Below are 23,026 nucleotides of genomic sequence, written 5' to 3' on the forward strand. Positions count from 1 at the left end.
GCTGGCTGTAAACATGACATGAGAGTGACCGTGGACCCTCATGGTGGGTTGATGCGTATGTCTGGGCAGTAGGCTGGACGCCTTCTCTGTGTGTGCCATGTGGAATGTGCCGAATAGCCACAGCATGGGTCAGTGGTCACAGAGAGCTACAGACGAGGCTACGTCTGAGTGCTAGGCACGAGCGCTCATCCCTTGGCACAACACACACGCACATGCACACAACTGCGTCATTCAGCAGCACAAAGAAGATTCTGTGCCTGGCAAGTGCTGAAGATTGCATAATTATTCTAATCCCAACCATTTATCATCTGATTGTGTAATAATGATGCATAGTCTACTGAGCCCATAGATCCACTTTTATAGAGCCTGCATTGTTTTGCCAGTGGCTTGAGAGTGGTATAGTTCATACTGGGTAAAAATCTAATTTCATCATTTAAATCAAAATGACTTTTATTACAGAGAGAGAAACAATGGCTGGCACAGTGTAAATACTGGTGTAATTACAGGTTTCATGTTGCTGCTTTTCAATAAATAAACATTTTACAGCACAGTCACTTATCAGTGTCTACAAAAAGACCTTTCCAGAGCTGTAGTTGACTGTTGAAACGCCTGTGCCCTTGGCGTTTTAGATGCCTATTAAAATGACAATCTGAGGTTTAATTATTCATCTTGCAGCGTTGCTCTGCTCTGTGTAGATGAGAGGAATTAGAGAGCAGAATCATTAGCATGACCTCCACACTCCACCTCTACCCTGTCAGGAGACACCCACGTCTCATCCACATACCTCACATCTCTACACACACACACACACAAACACACACACACACACACACACAGACAGACAGATTTGTTCCATGCAAAACAGTACTTGTCCTCACAGGTTTTTAGCCTGGGGCTCAAATGACAGCATATCTTTTTTCATCACTCAGTGTTTATTGCTGCCCTCAAAGTCACTGGAGTGTTCACACCATGACGCTCAGTACAATAAATAAATACGCAGGCAAATGGATAAGTGCAGGGTTTGTTTTGAACACAGAGGTTATCTTGTTGAAAGGGCTTGAACAGTCTTGAACCATGGCAGAATGAGTAGCCCACCATCCATATAGCACTTTTGACAACAACTGACAGGCTACAGCACTCCAGCAGGGAGTTTGTGGGATGTTTTGACTCCATTAGAGGAATGTGGGCCGGTAGCTGTGGGCCTGTGACCTTGTCTGTCTCAGTGCCCGTTCCTAGTCCACTCACATGTCAAGCCGGAGGCCGGTCACTGGTGTTGAAGGCAGCGCTATGATGAGGCAGTATTTTTTTCTGTGGAATAGTAAGTCTGTCTTGAAGGACAGCCAAGAACATCTACTGAATATGAAGAAGTTCAGTAATTGAGGTTTTAACTGAGAACTTGTCAGTGTGATGAAGCGCCTTATTCAGTTTCCAACAAATATATCTCCCCCCTCATCAGGAAAGTGGAATATTCTATTATATCTCAAAACAGTAGTTCTCCTGATATCTTTTCTTCTTCAATTATTTTCTCTGACCAGCTGTTCTCACTGCATTTCTCAGCTATGGAATCCAGGATAGTTTTGCTCATAACCCTGGCAGACGCCAAGCACTCAACACTCACTAGTGATCAAAAGATGAACTCATCGGCGGCGTTCCCCTTACTCTCGCTCCCGCATCTGCAGGCTGTGGCGATGTCCGCCCCTCTGCCTGGCTCCGTGTGGGTGTTGTAATTCCTCGGTGACAGATGAACCAAAGCGTGCCTGATTTACCGTGCGCCATTTACAGGCCAGCCAATTTCCATCCATCCATTCATTCATTACGCCCAGGCGTATTATATCTCAGGAGGAGAGTGGCAGGGCCAGGGGTGAGGAGCCCACTCAAGGGCAGACCAAGGTGAGAGGGGCTCTGAGTCACATTGGCTACGGATTTAAGGATGGAGTTCACAGCCAAAGTAATTGTTTATTATCAATAATAAATCAATAATAGCACTTGCATTCATTGTTTATTTGCAACAATGAATGCAAATGCATCATCCAGAAATCTGGTTCTGCAAAGTCTGTCAGACATTTTACCAATTATTTCCCCATTAAATTTGTCTCCATATTTGACCAATTTTGGATGCGTATTGAATGTAAATCACATTGGTACCATCTCATTGTACCGTAATTAAGACCTGGTCATATGAATCATTGGCTTTGTGCTGCTGTCAGCGGTACAAAGAAGGCTTCAGTAAGTGCTGTTTCTGTGATGGAGACTTCAGCTGTGGCTTCACTATGAAGAGCTTCTTTCCATCCCTGAGGATTCTCCCCCGGTAGTGACCTGCCATGTACCAATCTCTCCGTTTTAATTAAAAACGTTTCTGTCTAGGGATCATGGGATGTGCTCCCTCCAGTATGTATGGTAATAGCTTACACATTGCCGTTCTGGACTCAACCAACCCTGCCCTCCTCTCCAGCACAGTTCCACTTCATAGCCTCTCACTTTAGGAGAGAGAGAGAGAGAGAGAACAGAACGCATTTCCAATTTCTCTTAGTTGTTCTATGTTAATATGTTATAGAGCTCTGTGAATCCATTTACTGTTTACAGATCTGGGTCTCTTTGGTTGTGCACTCCTCAATACTCCTCAAAAACTTTCATAGTGCGTATTTTAAACTCGGGCTTCTAGCAAGGGTCTTGACAAATGGGACCTCTCTCCATGGCATCCCCATGTGTTCTCTCTTTCCCGCTAATTACTTTTGGAGATGTCAGGCCTGCTGTTATTTGCGGTGACAAGACAAACTGCCCTGTGAGCTGTGTTGGAACATGGGAGCTGTGTGTTAGCTAGCTGTGTAGTGCTTTCGCTTTCTGACCCCAGAAAGAGGGGGAATGGGAGAGAAGAATAAACCTATGAGACACACCTCACCTACTGTAGGAGAATGGGAGAATGGCCTTAGAACTGAAGAGAGGGAGTCAAGATAGAGAGTGAAAGGAGAGATTTCTACAGTCGTGTTAATGAGTGACACCTTGTTGTGCTCCTTGCCTGTAGAGAAACTCTGAAGAATAATTATTAACTGTGTAACAAAATGATGTGTATCTCTGCCCTTAACCCTGCTGGGCTGTGGCCTCACCTTTAACCAATAATGGATATGCTTTAAGCACTGACTGAACTTCTCTTTGTCTTCTTGTCTTTAGCCTCTAACATCATATAGCGATTGGGGTCTATTACAGTAGGAGCCAGACCCCCATTTAATCCTCTTGCACTAATTATCTACTTTCATCTACATGCATTTTGCCATTGAATAGCTTTGCTACAGTAATTATCACCAAGATGCCCTTATCTGGCTCTCATTTGGAAAGGCAATCATACAACATGTAATTAACAAGCAGTTAATTGAATTTGTGTTTATTGCTGCCTTGAGGAGACCTGATCTACCTCCTGTTGGATATGCCTAATGATCTCATAATGACAGTTGTGCTGAGGAGATCTGGTTTGGATCTTTTAGTGTTTTTGTATTGTGAGCTTTCCGTAACAGTAGGTGAGTCAGTGGCAAATCTTCCTCCCATTATGAGACTTCTTCCTTCCTCCCAGCACTGTGTGTTTTCAGTAAAAGGACAAAGTGGACTTTTAAAGAGCGTTGCAGAGTTGGCTCTATGGCTCCACACTTGCCAGAGGCTTGTATTAAGATTCAAGGGAAAAAGTGACTGAGTCTCAGAGTGATCGAGAGCAGCTGTAGCTTCGTTGCTAGTGAATATGCTTGCTACTGCCAAGATGTGAAGGCAGAAAGGACAGATCTCCCAGCCTAAGCCTCTGGCCTCCATAGATCTCCCTGCATTTGGAAGATGCTCCGAGCTGCATTAGCTGGGATGATAAGGGAATTACATATTATTCATCCCGTCGGGCGCCATTGGGAGTCTCCTCAGGGACAACCTCAAGTCTTTTGTGTTTCTGTCAAGTCACCTGATCTTTGATCTCCCTCTCTTGTCCTTTGTACTGTATATGCAGAGCTTTCAAGTTGCCGGCTGATGACTAAAAAGCTCCCTTAGCATGAAAGGGCTATGGAACAAGGGCATGAGTAAAATCCTCCATTGATGCCTGATGAATATGATGCTGCACTGCTCTCATGAAACTCTTGTGAGAACACTGGGGCTGCCTGTAGCATTTTGGCATTTCTGGATGTGGAGTCTCAGTTTGTGCTGGATAAAACTGTCATTTTGTTTTCTTTCCTCCCAGCAAATCTTATTAAACTCTAGCTCCATGCCGGGCTGTGAATCTAAAATGATCCCTGTGCCCCCCGGTTACTCATATATTATTGGCGCTTGGTCATTGGTATGCTGCGTTAGCCAGTGCTTGTTTTAAGCAGATGCAGCAAGTTTCTTGATGCTCCAACAAAGTTTGAAATATGGCTGGAAATTCTTAAGCAGCCCTGGACTCATGGAGCTGTTATTCCACAATGTGTGTGTGTGTTTGTGTGTGTGTGTGTGTGTGTGTGTGTGTGTGTGCGTGTGTGTGCGTGCATGTGCGCGCGCGTGTGTGTGTGTGTGTGTGTGAGAGAGAGAAAGAGAGAGAGAGAGAGAGAGAGAGAGAGCGAGCAGCAGACTATGTGCTCTGTACTTAGTATTTGATGTCTGTTATCTCATCCATGGCCCTGAACAGGACTCATCCTCAATACAGATTGAGCGAATCCATTGCCTTGCCTACAGGCTGACAATCTCTTTTTTTATCACCCAAATAATGTTAGAGGGTGTCTTTGACTGCTCTCTCATTGTGAAAACCAGCATGGCTATTTGCCAGACAAAAAGCACAACAAAATCCAGTGAGGTCCTTCACCCAGGGACCCATCAAGATGGCTGACATGGAAGACTTCTGCAGCCCATTGAGGATGAGTCCTGTTTAGGGCCATGGATGAGCTAACAGACATCAAATACTAAGTACAGAGCACATAGTGGAAGACAGCAGAGATGAGAGGGGAAAAAGTGTTTAGATTAGTCACCTGCCAGTCAGGGCTACGGCTATGTGCTCGCTCTTTTTGGGAGGAAAGAAGACGACTCAATCGGCCAGGTTGAAAACTAGGTCAGTGTTTAAAACAGACAACCTCGTCTGGTAGCTCAGCTGCAGCGGGAGGACTGGACTGTGGGCCTAGGCAAGGAAATGAGAAAACCTGGCTGAATCTAGCTAATGGAAAAACTTGAGGTTAATGACATTTTTTGAGCCTTCACAATGGCTGTGGCCCAGCACAGAGTCCTTGCTTCAGGTGCCCCTCTTGTGCTGCCGGTGCCAAAACTGATTCCACTCCCAAACGCTCTCTCAGTGTGCAGCTTTTACAAGATTAGGCTACTCTGTGTTATTGGGTTGTGTTTGCTGCATGACTGGGCCAACTGGGTGTTTCAGTACAAATGAATGGCTCTCAGCTTGGTTGTAACAACTGGAATAGATGGCATCTACCCATTTCCAAATGATTTATTTTTTGGACATTGGAATTGTTATTTATTATTTTATATTAAACTGCAATCAGGTAATAGATTTCCAGTGGACAAACACAATGCAACACCAGCACTACTTTAATAAGAAATCCTAAGAGACACATCACAACACAACTGCAACAGACAGACAGGAGTAGTGAGAACAGTGCTTTGATGCTGCAACTGAAGCTTTATAAAGGTGTTCAGACATCTGCTCCTCCTGTCAGTGTTAGCATCATATTAGGGAGGTTCCCCCAGTGGTCATGGGCGGATTATTAACTTTAGGGCCCCTGGGCCCAGATGTATTAAGGGCCCCCCACTTATGATCGTATATGTGGGAGGGGGGGTTTGGGGGTCCTCCCCCAGAAAATGTTTAATTTGTTTGATGTGATTTCCTGTATTCTGGTGGATTCTGGGGATGGCCAATACTAAATTCAATCAGATTCATAGCGTATCCTGATGTGTTGATATTGAGGCAATGATTCCATGCAAAGGCTTGGGCTTCAGGGCCCCCTGACCCCTTGGGCCCCTGGGCCTGGGCCCGGTAGGCCCGTGCAGTAATCCATCCTTGCCAGTGGTAGCATAACAACATGGAAGGACTGCTAGAGGACTGTTAGAAGTGAGATGCAACGGACATTGCATGCCCATGGTTCCTCTAACACTGACCAGGATTACTATGGCTGCAGCACAGTATAAGTAAGATAAAAGTAACCTATCCCATGATAAGCTGGACAGATACAAGGGGAGGTGGGAGGGGGGGGGGAGGACATTATCACATGAGGGCAGATCTCCCATTGATTTACACATAGCTTCAGCAGCCATGCAAGACAAGTCCACAAGCTGGCAAAAGCCGCTAATGACCAGAGATGAAGGTGCTAGGTCTGTACCAGTCAAGGTGAAGTGCCCTTTTTATGGCTCCATGGCTGTCCACTAATTGAGTCCTCTGAAGCAATTTAGGCCCAGCCATTTAGAATGTATTAGCTCATTTTAGCACATCAGTCTTCTCTGTAGCTTCCTCCACACTGGGCAGCTTTGCCTATTTCAACTCATGCATATACACATTCGGATCTATGGGGGATTCCCTGAAGTCAAACAACTAAGCCTTTTCCAGCAGCTTAAGTTTTTTTGCTTCAAATGTATTTGGTATTTGGTAAGACCAGTTTACATTACAGGGAAATGCCAGTGACATAATTATGCTTACTTTTTTTCCCAAGCTCATCAGCTACCCTGTCATCTTGAAAGGAAATTCTCTGGTAACCTCTGCCTCAAGAAATCCCCACAACCTCACAGTAAACAACTGTGCTGTGAAAACACCCCTCCAGCCTTGCAGCGATCCCGTCCTGGGTTCCTGTGTCTTCTGTTGTCGCAGAGCTTCCTTCAGGCACTTCACATTTCCTTTAGCTGCTTCTTTGCCTCTGCTTTTCTACTGAAGGGATTCGCTCCTGGCTCTCCCAGGGCGCAACAAGCGCAGTAAAACAGCCAGAACTGCAGGTGGCATGGCGGCAAGGTGCGACTCCCCTGCTGGGAGATGAACGGCTGCACCCCAGCATTAGCCACAGCAGGGACAGGGTGATGGATGATCTCGTTAGCCTCAGTCTAGTGGTGGGAATTCTCTTGGTTGACTTGCAGCCCTGAAAAATCCTGAATGTGGTTAAGAAAAACCATACCAGCTTGTTTGTTGGTTAAGGGAAGAGGGTGAAAATAAGCCTGTTTATATTTTAGACTCAGTGGCGTTCATGTTGGACCAGTGACTCTGTGATTTACAGTCTACACAATAAGCCCTGGGCAGCTTCTATCTACGGTAAATCTGCTGTAAAAAGTCCAGAACTTTAACAGTGGTGCTTACTGAATTAACCAAAGCCAGAGAAAGCATCCACGCTTCAGTGATCTTCAGCATGTAGTCTTTATAGTGCGTTTTGTATGTTATGCGTAGTGCTGTATTGTTGTTGTGCATCACAGCCTCTGTATTCTGTAACCTGGAGGCCAAAGAGAGAAGCGGAGGACTCTGTTAATGTATGGCAAGCTTGTTAGTGTTTTCAACCTTTCCGGCCATGATCACCCCCCAAACACCCCCAGGACCAAAGACTTTTTTTTTTACACTTGAGGTGCTCACTGTTATTTGAGACTTTGACGACTGGCCTCTTCCGGTCCTGAAGGTGATAGTGGGCAAAAACCACAAGCTACATCAAATGCATTTCCCCGCTCTTCCATGATCAGGCGAGTGGAGGGCGCCTTTACGAGACCTATTAATGCAGTTCATATGGTCTAAAGGTTTGGGTTTCCGCCTCTTCAGATGTCGCGGTCATGCTTCATTAAAGGCTTTTTTCACAGCAGGAAGAGGCCTTCAGATCTAGTGAGGGCTTATTAAGATGGCTTAAACACCCACAAAAGCCACAGTGTCACATGATGTGAATGTTAAAACCTTTCAGATCATAATTCTTCTGTAATGGCAGACACGTGTTGCTGTGTTTAGGTTTTGTTTGTTTTTAATTCAATCTTTTCAATTGTACACTCTTAAAACAAATTGAAAATAACACAACTTCCAGATAAGGACAACACAATTTGTGTTGTTTCTAACACATTCGTTTTAAGAGTGTATGCTTAATATCAAGCAAGCAAGTTGTGTTTTCATAACTGTCTGTGACTAAAGAGCATATTTCACATTTCTATTGAAGTTACTCACCTATACTCTACATTAAATATTTACACTATGCTGAAAATATTTAAGGTGTTAAAATGGAGTCATCTGTTAAAGCCTGCTGTGTCCAGTGATGAAGGCATGCCTTAGTCCATGCGGTGTGACTGAGAGACCCTGGGCCCCCCAGTTCAGCTGTTGCAACCACTGATAACGTCATGTATCTCCGGCATCTCGGAGTGGACCTTAATTATGGCTCATACCTTATCTTAGGCAAACTAATCTCCTGAGAATGTCACGAATGGACCCGCTGTTGCAGTTCTCCTCTGACTTCACATGCCGTGTCAGATTTAGGACATTGTAGATGAGAATCTACCAGGGGAAATGGTGGGCCTGTGATTCAGTCTGCTTATGCTGAATAGGGGCATTCAGGAAAGAAAAACAATCACAATGCCCCATTGATTTGAGGTATTGAATTCCCTGTGCGAAGATGGCAGATGCATGCTATTGGTAACATTTTGTCCTTGACTCCTTTTTTTTGGTTAAGGTTGTTTTTGTGTTAATAAAACTGGGTGAAGGCTGATGGAAACACACTCATGGCCTTCCTCCAGAAAACATCAAGACATCAGTGTATTGCTTAGCCTGTTCTATATCGGGAGCCACATTTCCTATGTTCTATCATAGGCCTGTGTTCTATCAATATCACACATATCACACATACTGTATCACACATCATACACACACACACACACACACACACACACACACACACACACACACACACACGTACATGTACACACACACACACACACACACACACACACACACACACACACACACAAAGAAAAACATGGACACAGACAGACACAAAGACAAACAAGGCTGCAAAATGTCCAAAGTCAAAGACACATGAGAAGTGTAGAAGTGAGATGGCAAATGGTTATCAGAGGAGAGATAAAGAGAACAGAGAGTGAAATGGAGAAGAGGCGCTAGAGGAGAGGAGAGGAGCGTGTCTGTGTGCCAGACTTGCTGTGTGCCATGCAGCCTGCTATTTATACTTGGCAAGGTGGGAGAATGAGAATGTGCTGATGTTATGACTATTTAAAGCAGTAGCTTGCATGGTAAGGGGGACTGATCTATTAGTTTAACACGACCTGACCCAGACGGCCAGCGAGCTGCACCACTTTGTCACGTTTAATGACAATGCAGCTCTCTTGACACACACACACACACACACACACAGACACACACACACACACACACACACACCATCACCACCACCACCACCAACAACAACAACAACATTACTCCAGGGTTCACACTCCAGTGGCAGGTCATGTCAGGTATGAAAAGCTGATATACTTATATGAATGCTGATTTCACCATGGTTAGTGAGATCCCAGTCTGTGAAAACTCATTTCTTAGATCTTTGTGTTAAGAGCCACTTCACAAGGGCATCAGCATTAGACTGAGTCCAACAGCAGCAGCCGATCGCTGAGGGGCCACATCAAACAAAATGATTTGATGTGGACCTAGAGGGCTCCTGACTCGTTTGCAGACAGACATGACAGATAGAGTCACGAAGAAGAGAGCAAGGTGAAGGAGAGATTACTTTATAGCATTCAGCTGAAATATAAAACTACAAAACTGATTTCCTGTTTTTATATAATTTTCAAAATATTACAAATTGTATTAACAGTAGGTCTTTCTAGGGGAATTTCAGCCATGTCTTCACTTACGGGGTTGGGTATGCGCTTGTTTGTCTGTGTTGTTTCACACCTCTCGTCTGCTTTCTCTAGGGGACCATTTATCTCCCTGGCAACAGAGTCGCAGAACATCCAAGCAATGGGGATGAGGCTGGCAAGTTCCTGTTCGAGGTCATTCCAGGTAAGAATGGAAATGTACCCCTTGAGCGCTGTTTCCTCAGAGCTTACTGATGAAGCCAGAATTACACAAACAAATGCAATAATAGTGCTGTATAGTAGTGTGAGATTTGACAAACAAGTACAACCCTGCATCTTCTATAGAGCTCCCATATAAGCTACTAAAAGGGGACTGTGAAATTGCGTGTTTCTTGTGGTAGATGCCGTGCTTCACACATCTGCTGGGCTTGTGTCTATCTGTCTGAGCTCTGTGGACGGCATTTCCTCTCAGGCAGAGGCCGCTGGGGCTCAGCAGACGATGGCATCTCAAGCGCTGACTTGACTTGTGTGAGTTCCCAGAGATGCCCCCTAGAGTACACATGCTTCACCACCACTGAGAGAGAGAGAGAGAGAGAGAGAAAGAGAGAGAGAGATGCCCCCTAGAGTACACATGCTTCACCACCACTGAGAGAGAGAGAGAGAGAGAGAGAGATGTCCCCTAGACTAGAGTACACATGCTTCACCACCACTGTCTGAGAGAGAGAGAGAGAGAGAGAGAGAGAGAGAGAGAGAGAGAGAGAGAGAGAGAGAGAGAGAGAGAGAGATGTCCCCTAGAGTAAACATGCTTCACCACCACTGTCTGAGAGAGAGAGAGGGAGAGAGAGAGAGAGAGAGAGAGAGAGAGGTGTCCCCTAGAGTACATATGCTTCACCACTACTGTCTGAGAGAGAGAGAGAGGGAGGGAGAGGGAGAGAGAGAGAAAGAGAGAGAGAGACTGCCTGTGGGCAGCGTGTTTATCTTTCAGAGTCTGGGGCATGGTCGGGTGACCTGTGGTCTGGCGGGTTTTGCGGAAGCTTCCGGCTGGCCTTTGCTGAGCGGTCAGTGGTGCGTGCCGCTGCCAGGCCCCGGGAGCCCTCAGACGCAGGAAATTGGCTGCCGCCGCCACTGCTGCTGCCTGAGACTCTCAGTGCAGATGTCCCTCTCGTGTCTCGCTCTAATGGCAGATGATGAAGCACACTGAGTAGGCAATTGTGTGCTGCCTGAGAGAGGCTCCTGCAGCCATGGCAGCGCTGGGGCAATGATGAGGTCCGTTAGCTGCTAGCAGCGCTGGGGCAATGATGAGGTCCGTTAGCTGCTAGCAGCGCTGGGGGAATGATGAGCTCCATTAGCTGCTAGCATAGGCACTTTTTTTCTGCAGGCTATGGTGTACGGGTCCGTTTGTCGGTGTCAGTGGAGTCATGTCAATTTCAGCTTTCAACATGCAGAACTTCTGAAATACTGTTAGTGTGTCTCTAAGTGGGCCATAGGCATGTCCCTTTCTTTCTGCAGTCATTGGCCCTAAGGGTCAACAGATATGATGTTGACTCCAGTGACTTTGCCTTGAGCACAGGGGAATGTTCAAGGCCACCTGGCCTGGTCGAGAGGGCGGGGAGGGAAGGTGACCTGAAGGTGAAGCCAGTTGTTATGTATTTTTTTTTCCAGAGTGAGATATGTGAGGAATGTGAGTCTCAGGAGAATGATTTCCCCCTAATCAGGCCCACAGCTGTGCTACTGGATCCCTCTGAACGTGGAGCACTCTTAAATATCCCGTCTGTGGAGATGTACTCCCTCTCCCTTTGCCTGTTCTCATGCTTTTATCTCTGACAACGCAAAGGAAGTGCTGGGATTGTACGCTAAACAAACAACTTGTGAAAGCATTCATCTTCAAAACCCTTGTTAACAAATATTTTAACTTCAAATAGGTTCTAATTTGTGTATCGTTCAACAAAAACATCCGTCCTTCACACTTTTAAACGATCATGATCAAAAAGGGAAAGAATGTCCTTGCCATTACAATAATTCACAGGCAGGATGTGGAATGGACTTGTAGCTGGGTCATTCCATGTCAAATTAGACAAAAAACAGAAAAATGGTTGCTGCACCGTCTCAGATTTTGCTTAAAGCTTTTGTCTACCTAATATTTAGGTCCCAAAACTAAGGCCTGTAAAATATTTTTGTGAAATTCCAATGCTTTCATATTTTTTTTCACCTTTGAAGGTAACAGAAATACCTTATCTTGGAGGCCATTTCTGGGCATTCATATCTTAAAAACTATTATTCGTAGCCTGCCCAAATATTGAAGGACGGAAGACAGACATGTTCTCTCAGTATAATTGGACCATTAAAAGTGTAAAAAGTTGGACCATTGTACTGCATGCCCATTAGTTTTACATGAGGCCCTTGATATGGAACAAATTGCAAAATGTTTGATGGCTGATGACTTCAAGGGCTGAAAATAATATGAAGACATGGGATTTGAAGATAAATATTTTACAGGCCTTGGTTTTGGGAACCATTCTTGATATGACAAGGTTTGAACAAAATCTGAGATGGTGCAGCAACAACCTTATCTGATTTGACATGGAATTACCCCGCTTGCAGTTGCAGCTTGCAACTCAGGAAATCAATAATTTGTTGCAGTGACTTGATGCTATCAACTTTGCCCCCTGTGTATTCTTAAATACATACTGTAGTTTCGTGTATGTATAGACCCTTTCAAGAGAGTTCCATTATCAGCATCATAGTTGGCCCCACAAAGCTTCCGTTTTAACATTCCATATGTTATCTTAATGCAGAGGAAGTAGATTGGGAACCAAATAGAACATTCAAGCATTGTTTTTGTTTTTATTGTTGAAAGGGTCTATAAAAGAGTGTTTACCAACGCAATATGTAAGGTCTGCTCAGAGAGAGCAGCAGGTTCACCCTGAGAAAATCTTTCCACACTGCAACATTGTCTGCAACCATTTCACGATCTTGCAACATATCTCATGATTAGTTCCAAGCCTGTGGTAAATTTGCCAGATCCAAGGTGATTTCATGGCCCTTGAAGTCGTGTAACTTTCATTATTTTTTTCCGACGCCTCTGCACTCCTCCTGACATAAATAAAGTCCTTTCACAGGACCTTTATGGCATCCCCATAACATCTTTTGTTTACTCTTGTCCAGGTATTGATTTATTGACTCTGCTGGCCTGTAAATACCAACAAGTCTTTGTTACTGACCAAATCGCATTTCTGCAGACAATTCATCAATATGAAGTTCTATTAGAGCACCTGTGATGTGTTGATATGGCCACACGGTACACTTACCTCCATTCTTTTGTTTCTGAACAAGTGCTGTGTGCTTTGATTGAAAAGCCCGTTGGTATTTGTCTGATGTCCAAGTCTGTCTGGGCCTACTGCAGAGTTAAGGAACCAAGAGAGCGAGAAGAGAGGGGGAGAAGGGGAAGGCTGTTAAAAAGAGTGAGCACAAACACAAAGGAGCCATATCAATGTGGCGTTGGTCTGTGCGAAATACTGCTCCTTGTGCTCGTCTGAGGGAAAAGGTCTCAGCCAGGAGACTGCAGCTCTCTGGCAGGCTCCACTAGTGCAGTCAGCCAGTGCTGCAGACGCTTTTGTTTTCATACGGAACGCCATGGAGGTGGAAAGAACCCGGGAAGGAACCCGCTCTGCGCCAGAGATGCAGTGGAAACAATATTTAAAGCATACTGTCTGACATTTGAATAAGCGAGAAGCCAAAGATATGTCCTGCTGGCATCTTGTGAATGATTGGAGTCCATCCTCAGTTTGGCAGTGGTAGATAGATGAGGTAGGAAGCCACAGACGGACACTCTTTTCTTCGTGTCTCAGCAGTTCTGGCGGTGGTGCCAAATTTAAGATGGTGGTAAATCTGGAAGTGGTGCTAAATGTGAGATGGTGGTAAATCTAGCGGGCCTGGATGCTGAAAGGCAGATAAATGTTGCGAGTTCACACACCGGCAGCTGTGTGCCATGCAGTGTGCTGAGACTGTATGCAAAGTATATTACACCATGCCAGTCCACAGGGAACGCATAGAGAAATGAGATGTAGTGGCTTGCTTTGCTTTGAACAAAGTCTAACTGCCATGAAACACGTGCGTTGCATAGCAACAGAGAAACTAGCAGGAAATATATAAATTTATTAGCTGTTTGTCCCCAACTTTTGTTCTCTGAAGTACACTTTCCCACTTTAGTCATTAAAATGGCTCCATCTGTTACTGTGATTTGACAGAGAGTGATTCAGAACGTTCCATCACAAACAAACCTGCCGTTGAGGCGAAATGATGGAGTGCTCTACATCTGTAACAGCCATTTATCATCTCTCTAGAAGCCTGGGCTGGCACGCCAGGACTCTCCAGTGGAATATCTTTTTACAGCCATGGCCAGTAAAAGTTTGATAAGAAACTTAAGGGCCTTGTGTAGTTTTTGTTATTGTTCATGCTTCAACGCTTTGTAAGAGACACACCAAAAACCTAAATAGCAAAGAACAGCAGCTGTGTTTGAAATGCAAATCCTGAGCCCAAGAATAGCTGCGGCGCCTCGGCTGTGCCCCGTGCAACTCCGTCACCTCAGCTCTGCTACTGCGGTGCCTCGGCTGCGCCCCGTGCAACTCCCTCACCTCAGCTCTGCTACTGTGGCAGTGGGTGGAGGAGACACTCAGGCGAAAGTGGGGTGTCAGCTGGGATGCTGAAAAGGGAAGTACAAATATGGGGGTTTTAGGGGAGTATGCACCTGCAGAGATGTCAATCAACACCTCCACCCCCCCCGCCCCCCCCCCCCCCCCCCCCCCCCCCCACACACACACACACACGCATACACACAGACACCCAGAGCCACATAGACTGTGGTAGTGTGAGTAAATGCTGTTTAATGGGCAGGTTCTGCTCACAGGGTGCCCGGGTGGTGTTGTTTTACACCTTTATTAGTTGTGCTTTAATTAGCGTGCTGCAGCGGGAGCGGCCATTATCTCCTGGACCAAAGCTCTAATGATGTGCAGAGCTGCCGCAGCGCGTTAAACGTGACGCTCACGCGCCTGGCCATTTACGACACCCGGCTTTTATTCAGGACGTTAATGCCCTGTATGTCACAGGGGGATGGGGGAAGAGACGGAAGGAAAGAGAGAGAGAGAATGATGGACATATGTGATGGCTGTAGGGGTTGTCTGAGTCAGGTTATTACAGGTTTGCCTTGTAGGAGGTAGAGTTTTCACTTCAGATGATACTTCTGCAGTTTGGGTAAATCATGCTAATGAATCAATGGATTGTTAATTGTGAGGATAAATATACACCATTAACAAATCCCCTGGTGAATGAATCACAATAACTAAAAGCTATTAGCTCACTCGAAGATGTAAAGGACTATAGGGGGAGAACAGGAACAAGGGCTTGGCTGCAGCTCTCCAAAATGAAATTAAGGTAAATAACTTTTAGAATGTGTAATTGGATGTTTTTTGTAAATCACCTCTCATAAGAGCAGCCTGGAGGGGCTCTTTCATTTGCCTACTAACCGAGAGAAGGAGAGAGAGAAAGAGGGAATGAGAGAGAGAGTGAGAGAGAGTGAGAGAGGCTGAAATCACACTGCGCAGTGGGCGTGGGAGTGGGCTGGTGCGGTGCGGTGTTCCCAGAGCAGTGGGCTGTGGTGCTGCAGGCTGCCCTGGCTCCAAGGCTCCAAGGCTCCAGGCTTCCAGCCCCGGTGTGGATGGGACGGAGGCTGAGAGTGGAGCATCAGTCATTACCACCCGCCAACCGCCTGGCCTCCATTGTATTATGCACTTTGCTGTAATTTACTTCAAAGTGCAAAGCAATTTATTTTACATTTGCACACCAACGTGCCCCGCTGGGGAGGTTAGACTGCCAGAGGAACAACACAGCTCATCCATTCAGATGAGGCAGATTTTCAAGGCTCGTCAATCACTCTTCAATTAAATTGGCTGTAGGTGATACTCTATGGAAAAGCTCATCTACCTGAATCTACAGTATACTCTATATCGTGTCCCTGTAAATAGATGCTTTGAAAAGTAAGATACTCTTCTGTATTAACCAGTCAGGAGACCTGAAGAAGCAGACCCCCATGTCTCTGCCAATTAATGTGTGTTGGTAATCCACTTTGAAAAGAGAGTTGTGTACACCTACGTACACGTTGTGTACACCTAATGCAGGGCATCCTTGATATTACAGTATATTAATAGTGCTATTTCTGAGCTTTTAATTATGTGTGTGATAGTACATTTGGGTGCTGCAATATTAAGAGTATTGTCTGAATGTTCCTCAAACCTAGTGTGGTACAGCATCTAACAGAAAGAGTAGTCAGCATGTTCAGTGTTCCCTCATAGCATACACACACGCACATGCACTCAAGCATAAACACAAACACACACCTGCACCTTCTACACCTTCTGTGTAGTCACCCAAATCCCCAGAGATGACACAGTGTTTTCCAGGGGCAGGTGGGAGAGACTGGGGGCATGATGGCAGTGATGGAGGCGCATGAAGCTTTCAAGAGGAGCACAAGGACGGGCACACGGGTAGCCAGTGAAGTCTTAGTCCGCCACAAATCTCCCTGACCATTTGACCTCCCCCTGCCAGCGTGCAGAGCCTCGGTGAAACCTGACACTGGTCAGCTTCAGAGGCTAGCTGTTAATACAGGACTGATCCGTAGGGATGTGTCAACCATGCACGCTGGCTGTACAGTAAAGCCACAGAGACACTGGACGTTGTGGCCAGTTTCCTGTCCCCAAGAGAGGACATTTTGACATTAAGGCCTCTGTTGTGACTCAGTGTGTGTGTGAGCCCAAGCAGGAGTCTAATCTGTATCTCAGAACATGCTGACCTTTCTGTAAGGAGAAACTCCATGTGTTGAATTGGAAACCACTGGAAAAGTACATGAGGGAAACAGGTCTGTACTTGATCTAGTAGTCTGATCTGGGCAGGACAAAGAAAACATTTCTTCAGATTCATGGATAGTTTAGTAGATGTCATATTAAATTGAAGATTACATTGCAAAAATACGAAAAATGGTGGCCATTCAAACCCAGGAGATATTATGATGTCTGGTACCATGATTTGAATTTTAAGGTCAGTGAATTAATCTGGAATAATTTCTCACACACATTTTGTTCAGCATCTTCAGAGCATGATTATGCAGAATATGTGCTTGTTTCGTTTATTTAGGATGAGCAGTGGCCAAAGCACATATAATTGCTATAGTGCTGTGTAAGATTGAATGTCACCTACATGGAGGCCTTTTCTCTTCCTCCAAAGGCACAGGCTCCATCTGAGACTCCTCTGTTTCAGTTTACAGGTGACAACAACTGCCGAGGCATCACTTTTGCCTCTCGATTCTTTTCTATAGAGAATGAAGTGTTTGCGTAATAGCTTGGTTGGGATCATATGAATTAAAAGAATTTCAGTGTTTCAGGCCATTTCTTGTGGGTGTTGTTTCTGAATGAATTGAAGTCTCTGCAGCAAGTAAAATTGCTTTACCATGATACACTCAGACAATTTGCTGTTATTATTTCAGTCCTATCTGATTTATGGAAGGAAAAATAGACGGTCTAGCTTTTCCTCGCCTGTTATTGTGAAGCCGGCACCCAGTGGTGCCATGATAACACTGTTTAGATATCAGGCCATTTTTACCATCTCGCTGAATATACCTTCTGTCCTGACCTATGTGATTCTGATATCTGTGAAACAGACACTAGATGAGATCAGCATCCCATAGTGTACAGTAGTTATTGAATCCTCTTGTACCATCCCTGGCTTTAATATCACCGGCATCTCACAGATACTGTGCCCAGTGCTTCTGAGACCTCAAGCCAATCTGAAGTAACCTTCATGGAACTGCCCTGCAGACACACTGTGTGCCTGGCTGCCTGGCTCTAACAATTATGTCAGACTCTCTCCTTACACACACACACACACACAGACACACACACACACACACACACACACACACACACACACACACACACACACACACACACACACACACACACACACTCGTTAGCGAATGGAGGGTCTAATATTATCCATATAAACAGAGGGTTGCATTATGAAGCGTTTAGCTCATTATTTAGCTATTAATCAAAACGACACACTTAGTTGTGTCTTACACAAATAAAAACAAATGTCCATTTACACTGCAATATTTATGAAGCATTAAATTAATCCAGACTCAGACATACACACAAACACTAGTGAATCATAACGGAATGAAGGCAAACTCCTCCAGACAGACATGCACAAGAACAGGCACGCCAACCCATCCGCACACACACACACATACACAGACCGATTAAGTGTTTAGAAAACAGCGTAGCCCCAGTGGACGGGTCAGCAGGTCATCACTCTCTCATGCTCCTCTCTTCCACTCCTCCTCTCAGCTCGGCCTCTTCCTCCGTGCGCTCATGTCCAGCCCATCCCTCTCCTCTCTCTCCTCTGCATGCCCTTCATGTGAATGGGCCTCTGCAGCACGCCGTTTCTGTGCAGAGCAACGCAATGGTGATGCTCTCAAAGCACAGCCATTAACACCTCCTAAAGGCATTCTGGGAGTTGGTCACAGAGTGTGTGTGGTCACTCACAGTCTACGCTGGTCAGGAAGAAACTATCATTCATTTCTCCTCATGTTAGTGAGCTTTATTTACAGTATGTTCAAATGTGAAGTCTTCTGCAGCAGTGTCTAACTTTGGCCAAAAATGCATACAGTATATGTTGCTGAGCCCATACTGCATATGAATTGCATTGCTGTTTGTAATCAGAGATACTGTGAGTCTTGACTTTCCCAAGGTCATGAAATGATTTTCATTTTCCTCTTCTGATTGTGTTGTGCATTTATATCGTGCCATTTACAGTCATAACCAGTACAAAGAACTATGTTGTGCAGCTTAGCAGATGTGGTCATGAAAGTTGGATTTCCGTTTCGATCTGATGAGAAGAAATATTTCCAGAGTTCCCTTGCTGAACAATGAGAACATTTTGATGGAGTTTCCCAGATGGATGCACCGAAACGATGCCTGATTTTCCATGGTAACCACCGCTTTTCTGTCCACATTCCGAGCAGATGGAGGACAAAGAGTTTTTCGAAATGACCAGAACCATAAAGACCTCCAAAGACCAAAAGGGGGAGAAGGGAAAGAGCATGAGCGGAAGAAAAGAAGGGAAATATGCAACAAACAAATTCCACCCAGCCAGGCGGCTAAATCTAGCCTCGGAGCGGAGTGGAACCGAAGCGGAGCAACGCGGGCTGGACTGTGGCACCATCTGGGCTCCTTTGGCCTCTCCTCCCTTTGGTCTGAATGGAGAGAGAACGAGGGAAAGAGCGGAGAGGCAGAAAGTGAGAGAAAGAGTGCGGAGGAGAGCACACAGTCCCCCACTGTCTTGGCCCTCCGCAGACAGAGGCTGGACCGCCGCCAGGTATCCCTTTCATTGCCAGGGAGCTGGAGAAGGAGCTGGGCTGTCGTCTATACGGGCTCAAAACAACCAGGACACACTGCCACACACACAAACACGCGCGCGCGCGCACACACACACACACACACACACACACACACACACACACACACACACACACACACACACACACACACACACACACACACACACACACACACACACAGGCACACACACAGGCAGTCTTCTCCACCTTATCTCCCAAAGAAGGACATTTGTTGAGGTTTTTTTTGTGGAAATAGAGATAGATTCATGTCATTGAACCACAGAGCTTAAGCGCAGCTGTGTGCTTCCCTCCACCATGAATAGCCCTTTGCTTCTGCTTTTTATGCTTTGTATGTAATGAGAAGCCCTCTGGTTGACCTCACAATGACCTCTATATGACAGTCCAGGCCCTAATCATCATGGTCATGTTGTCCCATTTGCAATGATCAGTGTGGGTCAACTCAGTGCTCTGTTTGGGTGTGACCCACGAGACGCCTGTGGTGAGCAGCCAACTCACTCTGCAGGTGTTGCCTCCCTTTGGGGCTTTTAAGACTGCAGTCTCAGCTTGGCATGACACTCTGATAAGCATTCATACAGCATGCAGGTAGATAAGGGGCCAGTCCTGTGGTCCAGCGGGCGTACTGCTGAGGCAGATGGGAATGCGTCACTGGCAGTGTTTAGACTGCAGATGCGCCGTTTAGATGGGCGCCATGCTGGGTCTGTGGCTGTTTGGCTCCTGCATTGAGATTCACGCCTGTATGGAACCATCATAATTATCTCGGCTCAGTGGCACGGACGAAGGTAGACGGTGACGCGCTGTGCTCTGTTGTTGTGGTGAGTCAGCAGGAGAGCAGCACGTGGGAGGACTACAAATGGACAAAGCCTGACAGCCGAACTCATGGAAGGAAGGTTGTTTTTCTGACACTTCCTGTCACTACCTTTAAGGCCTAATTCATGAGCCATGCAGAAGCTGCTTTTGGAATAGGGAGTCGTGGGGTGATGTCATGCACACTGGCTGTTTTACATACTAGTGATGGCCAGGCACACTTTGCATAGGTCATCACTTCTGCTCTCCATATGTGCACAGTGTCGACTCAGCACCACACTCCTGTCCTGTGGAGATGAAGGGAGTCTGCAGAGCACATCGTGATCCCTGAGGCCGTGGAATTGCCTTTCGCTATTTAAACATCCTCCAATGCTGCACATTGGTCTGGTTTTTTATGTCTGTTGGTGTTTCGTCTGTGCGTTTGTCTGCTTATTGTTTGTATACTCATCAGATCATATCGGACTATTACGTTTTTTACTTTTGTGGTTTCTAAGGTGTTTATTTGGTTTTTCTGGCTTGTTAAGGACGGGGGTTCAGATAATGAGGGGCTGCTGCCTTGTAGTGCATGAGTGAAATGCAGATCAAACAGGCAACTCTTAAGTTGTGTGGCAGTTAATCATCTCGCTCCTCTGTTGGGTCAGTGCGCGGTGGAGGAAATGCCCTGCTGCTTCAGTGGAGGGGGGGCGGGGGGGGGGGTGGTGGACTGGACTGGCCCTCTCCCTCATGTCTAATAAAGCTGAAATATCTCACTGGGCCCCAGGGTCTCGCTGTGCCCAGCATGGGGCCTCTCCACTGCCTCAGGCCCAAGTTTGGCCAAAGTTTTAGTGCTTCGCTTTGTGAACTGTCTGACCTGAGCTGCTGAAGGATTCTAATGGTGAGGTAACGAGCTCCTGGAGATAATGGAACATCAGAGAAGATTCCGTGGCCACTTGAGAACCACTTTGAGCCAGAGATGCACAACCTCAATCTCAATACATTTACCGCAAGCCTTGTTCTTTTGTGTTATATGATCCTAAGCTTCTGACAGCAATGGCTTTTTTGACCTTTTCACTGGCTTTGTACATGGATCAAAATGAGATATGTGTGTTTCATGACTGGACCCATGATTGGTTGAGCATGAGGTAGCATCTGGTGTGGCATCATGCTAGGCATGATGAAGAGACTCATTCTCATTCCAAATGGTAGTTGTACTGCCCCCATGTGGTTTTGCACATATATGCACCCTGACAATTACATTTTGCTCCCTATTTTTTGCTTATAGATTTAGATTAATTAATGAATCCTGGTATAAGTTTTAAACAAGTTTGTTTTTCATTAGGTTTTGAAGTAATACATTTGAACTTTAGCATTTTTTTACAGTTGTCAATAAACAGTAGTCACAAAAGTCACTTTGTTGCATGTGTATGTTATTACATGATTTGGTATTTGAAAAGTATGTTGTACATTACAGTAACTCTTTCCACTCTGATCCTTTATATTGCAGAAACTAAATTTGTAACATTTCCGGTATGCTTATTTTGCCACCAAGATTTTCCCCCTTATTTCTGTCCCCTAGAGCAGGGGTGGGCAACTAATTTCCCCAAGGGGCCACATGACAAACTGGGACTGTTGAGGAGGGCCGGACCCAAAATACTGAACTTAAGTCTGAACTCAATTCTGTCCAATTCTATTCTGTTCTTGTATAACATTAAGTAAATCATATGGTTTTGTTTACTACTCGTAAGAACAGATGAAAATGTGAGGGAGACCAAGGAAAAACAGCAATAGGCTATTTAATCTATGTCCAGTATTTAATCCTCATTCTCGAAAATGATTTTTTGACATTGACATTTTTTTTTTTCAGTTTTCAAAGGCTGATATAAAAAAGTACTACAATATCTATATGATTAGGCTAGGCCATGAAAATGTGAAGGAGTCAGTACAACCATAGGCCTGTGCCACCATTTTATCAACACTCAACCATTTCATCATTAAATCATTACCATCATTAAATTAACTCTATGCAGAATTAGACTATGAAAATGTGAAGCAGACAATAGTAGGCTGTCATTAGTTAATCAACATGCACAAAGAAAACTATTTTAAAAATGTAGGCTATGTTTTTGCTTTAACTTTATGCACAAAACTGTGATTGGTCAACTCGCCCTGTGTGTTGAGCCGGCTGCTTCAAGCAACCTGTGGGTAGTAGCATCATACTAGTTCGCTAACATAAGCTTTGCAAATAAACTCAGACATATTTTGGTTACAGTGACGGGGTTATCCGAATGTAAACTGTCTATCTGCCAGTAACGTTTTAAAATTAACACTTCGTATCTCCAACAAACAGCAGGAGTTCGTTCTGACAACCTTTGCGGTGGTGAGCGACGCAGACATAAGAGACACAAAACTTTGAAAGGTTTACGCCGACTTAAAGGCAACTGCATTGTGTCGACGCAGAAGCATAAATTCTATTCACCAGCACATCAGTGAGGGTGTTTATTTACATCGTATGCATCCACGCACAAATGTATGGGCGTACAAATAGCAGTCGCTTTAAAATAAAGCAACGATATTGATTTGCGTGCATTATCTCTATAGGCTCTTGACTATTGTTCTTTCACGGACCTTACGCGGGCCGGTCAGGGAAAGCCCACGGGCCGGATGTGGCCCGCGGGCCGTATGTTGCCCATGTTTGCCCTAGAGAGATGCTGAGAGAGCGAGAGAGAGAGATAGAGAGAGAGAGAGAGAGAGAGAGAGAGAGAGAGAGAGTTTCATTATCATTCATCAGCCTTCACTGATTCAGTGCATTGTATAGCCAGGTTGGTCATTACTGAACCGAGGGGAAGAAGAAGGAGTCTGCTAGAGTTATCAATTAACTGACAGCAGACAAGTCTGCCGAGAGCCGGCTTGGGAATCTCACAGTAGTTGTCTGCTGTTTTGATGGCATACATACATAGTAACTGTGTTACTGGCCAGCCGTATATCTGATGGGGGTGTTTCATTCCTAGAAGTGATGATTCT

General features: G+C 45.3%; 1 protein-coding gene across 1 annotated transcript in view; it reads left to right on the forward strand.

Moving 5' to 3' along the window:
* The window catches only part of arhgap24 (Rho GTPase activating protein 24), an 85,461-nt gene that overhangs the window by 20,065 nt on the left and 42,370 nt on the right, over positions 1 to 23,026 (forward strand). The window contains exon 3 of the mRNA XM_076283796.1: positions 9,871 to 9,958. Within this exon, the coding sequence (XP_076139911.1) occupies positions 9,871 to 9,958 (88 nt within the window). The remainder of the gene's footprint in view (positions 1 to 9,870; positions 9,959 to 23,026) is intronic.

The sequence above is a fragment of the Alosa pseudoharengus genome, unplaced genomic scaffold (assembly GCF_046254945.1).
Source record: "Alosa pseudoharengus isolate Yale_2024_CS ecotype anadromous, Long Island Sound unplaced genomic scaffold, YU_APseudo_1.1 YU_APseudo_1.1_scf_14, whole genome shotgun sequence".
NCBI classification, from domain to species: Eukaryota; Metazoa; Chordata; class Actinopteri; order Clupeiformes; family Clupeidae; genus Alosa; species Alosa pseudoharengus.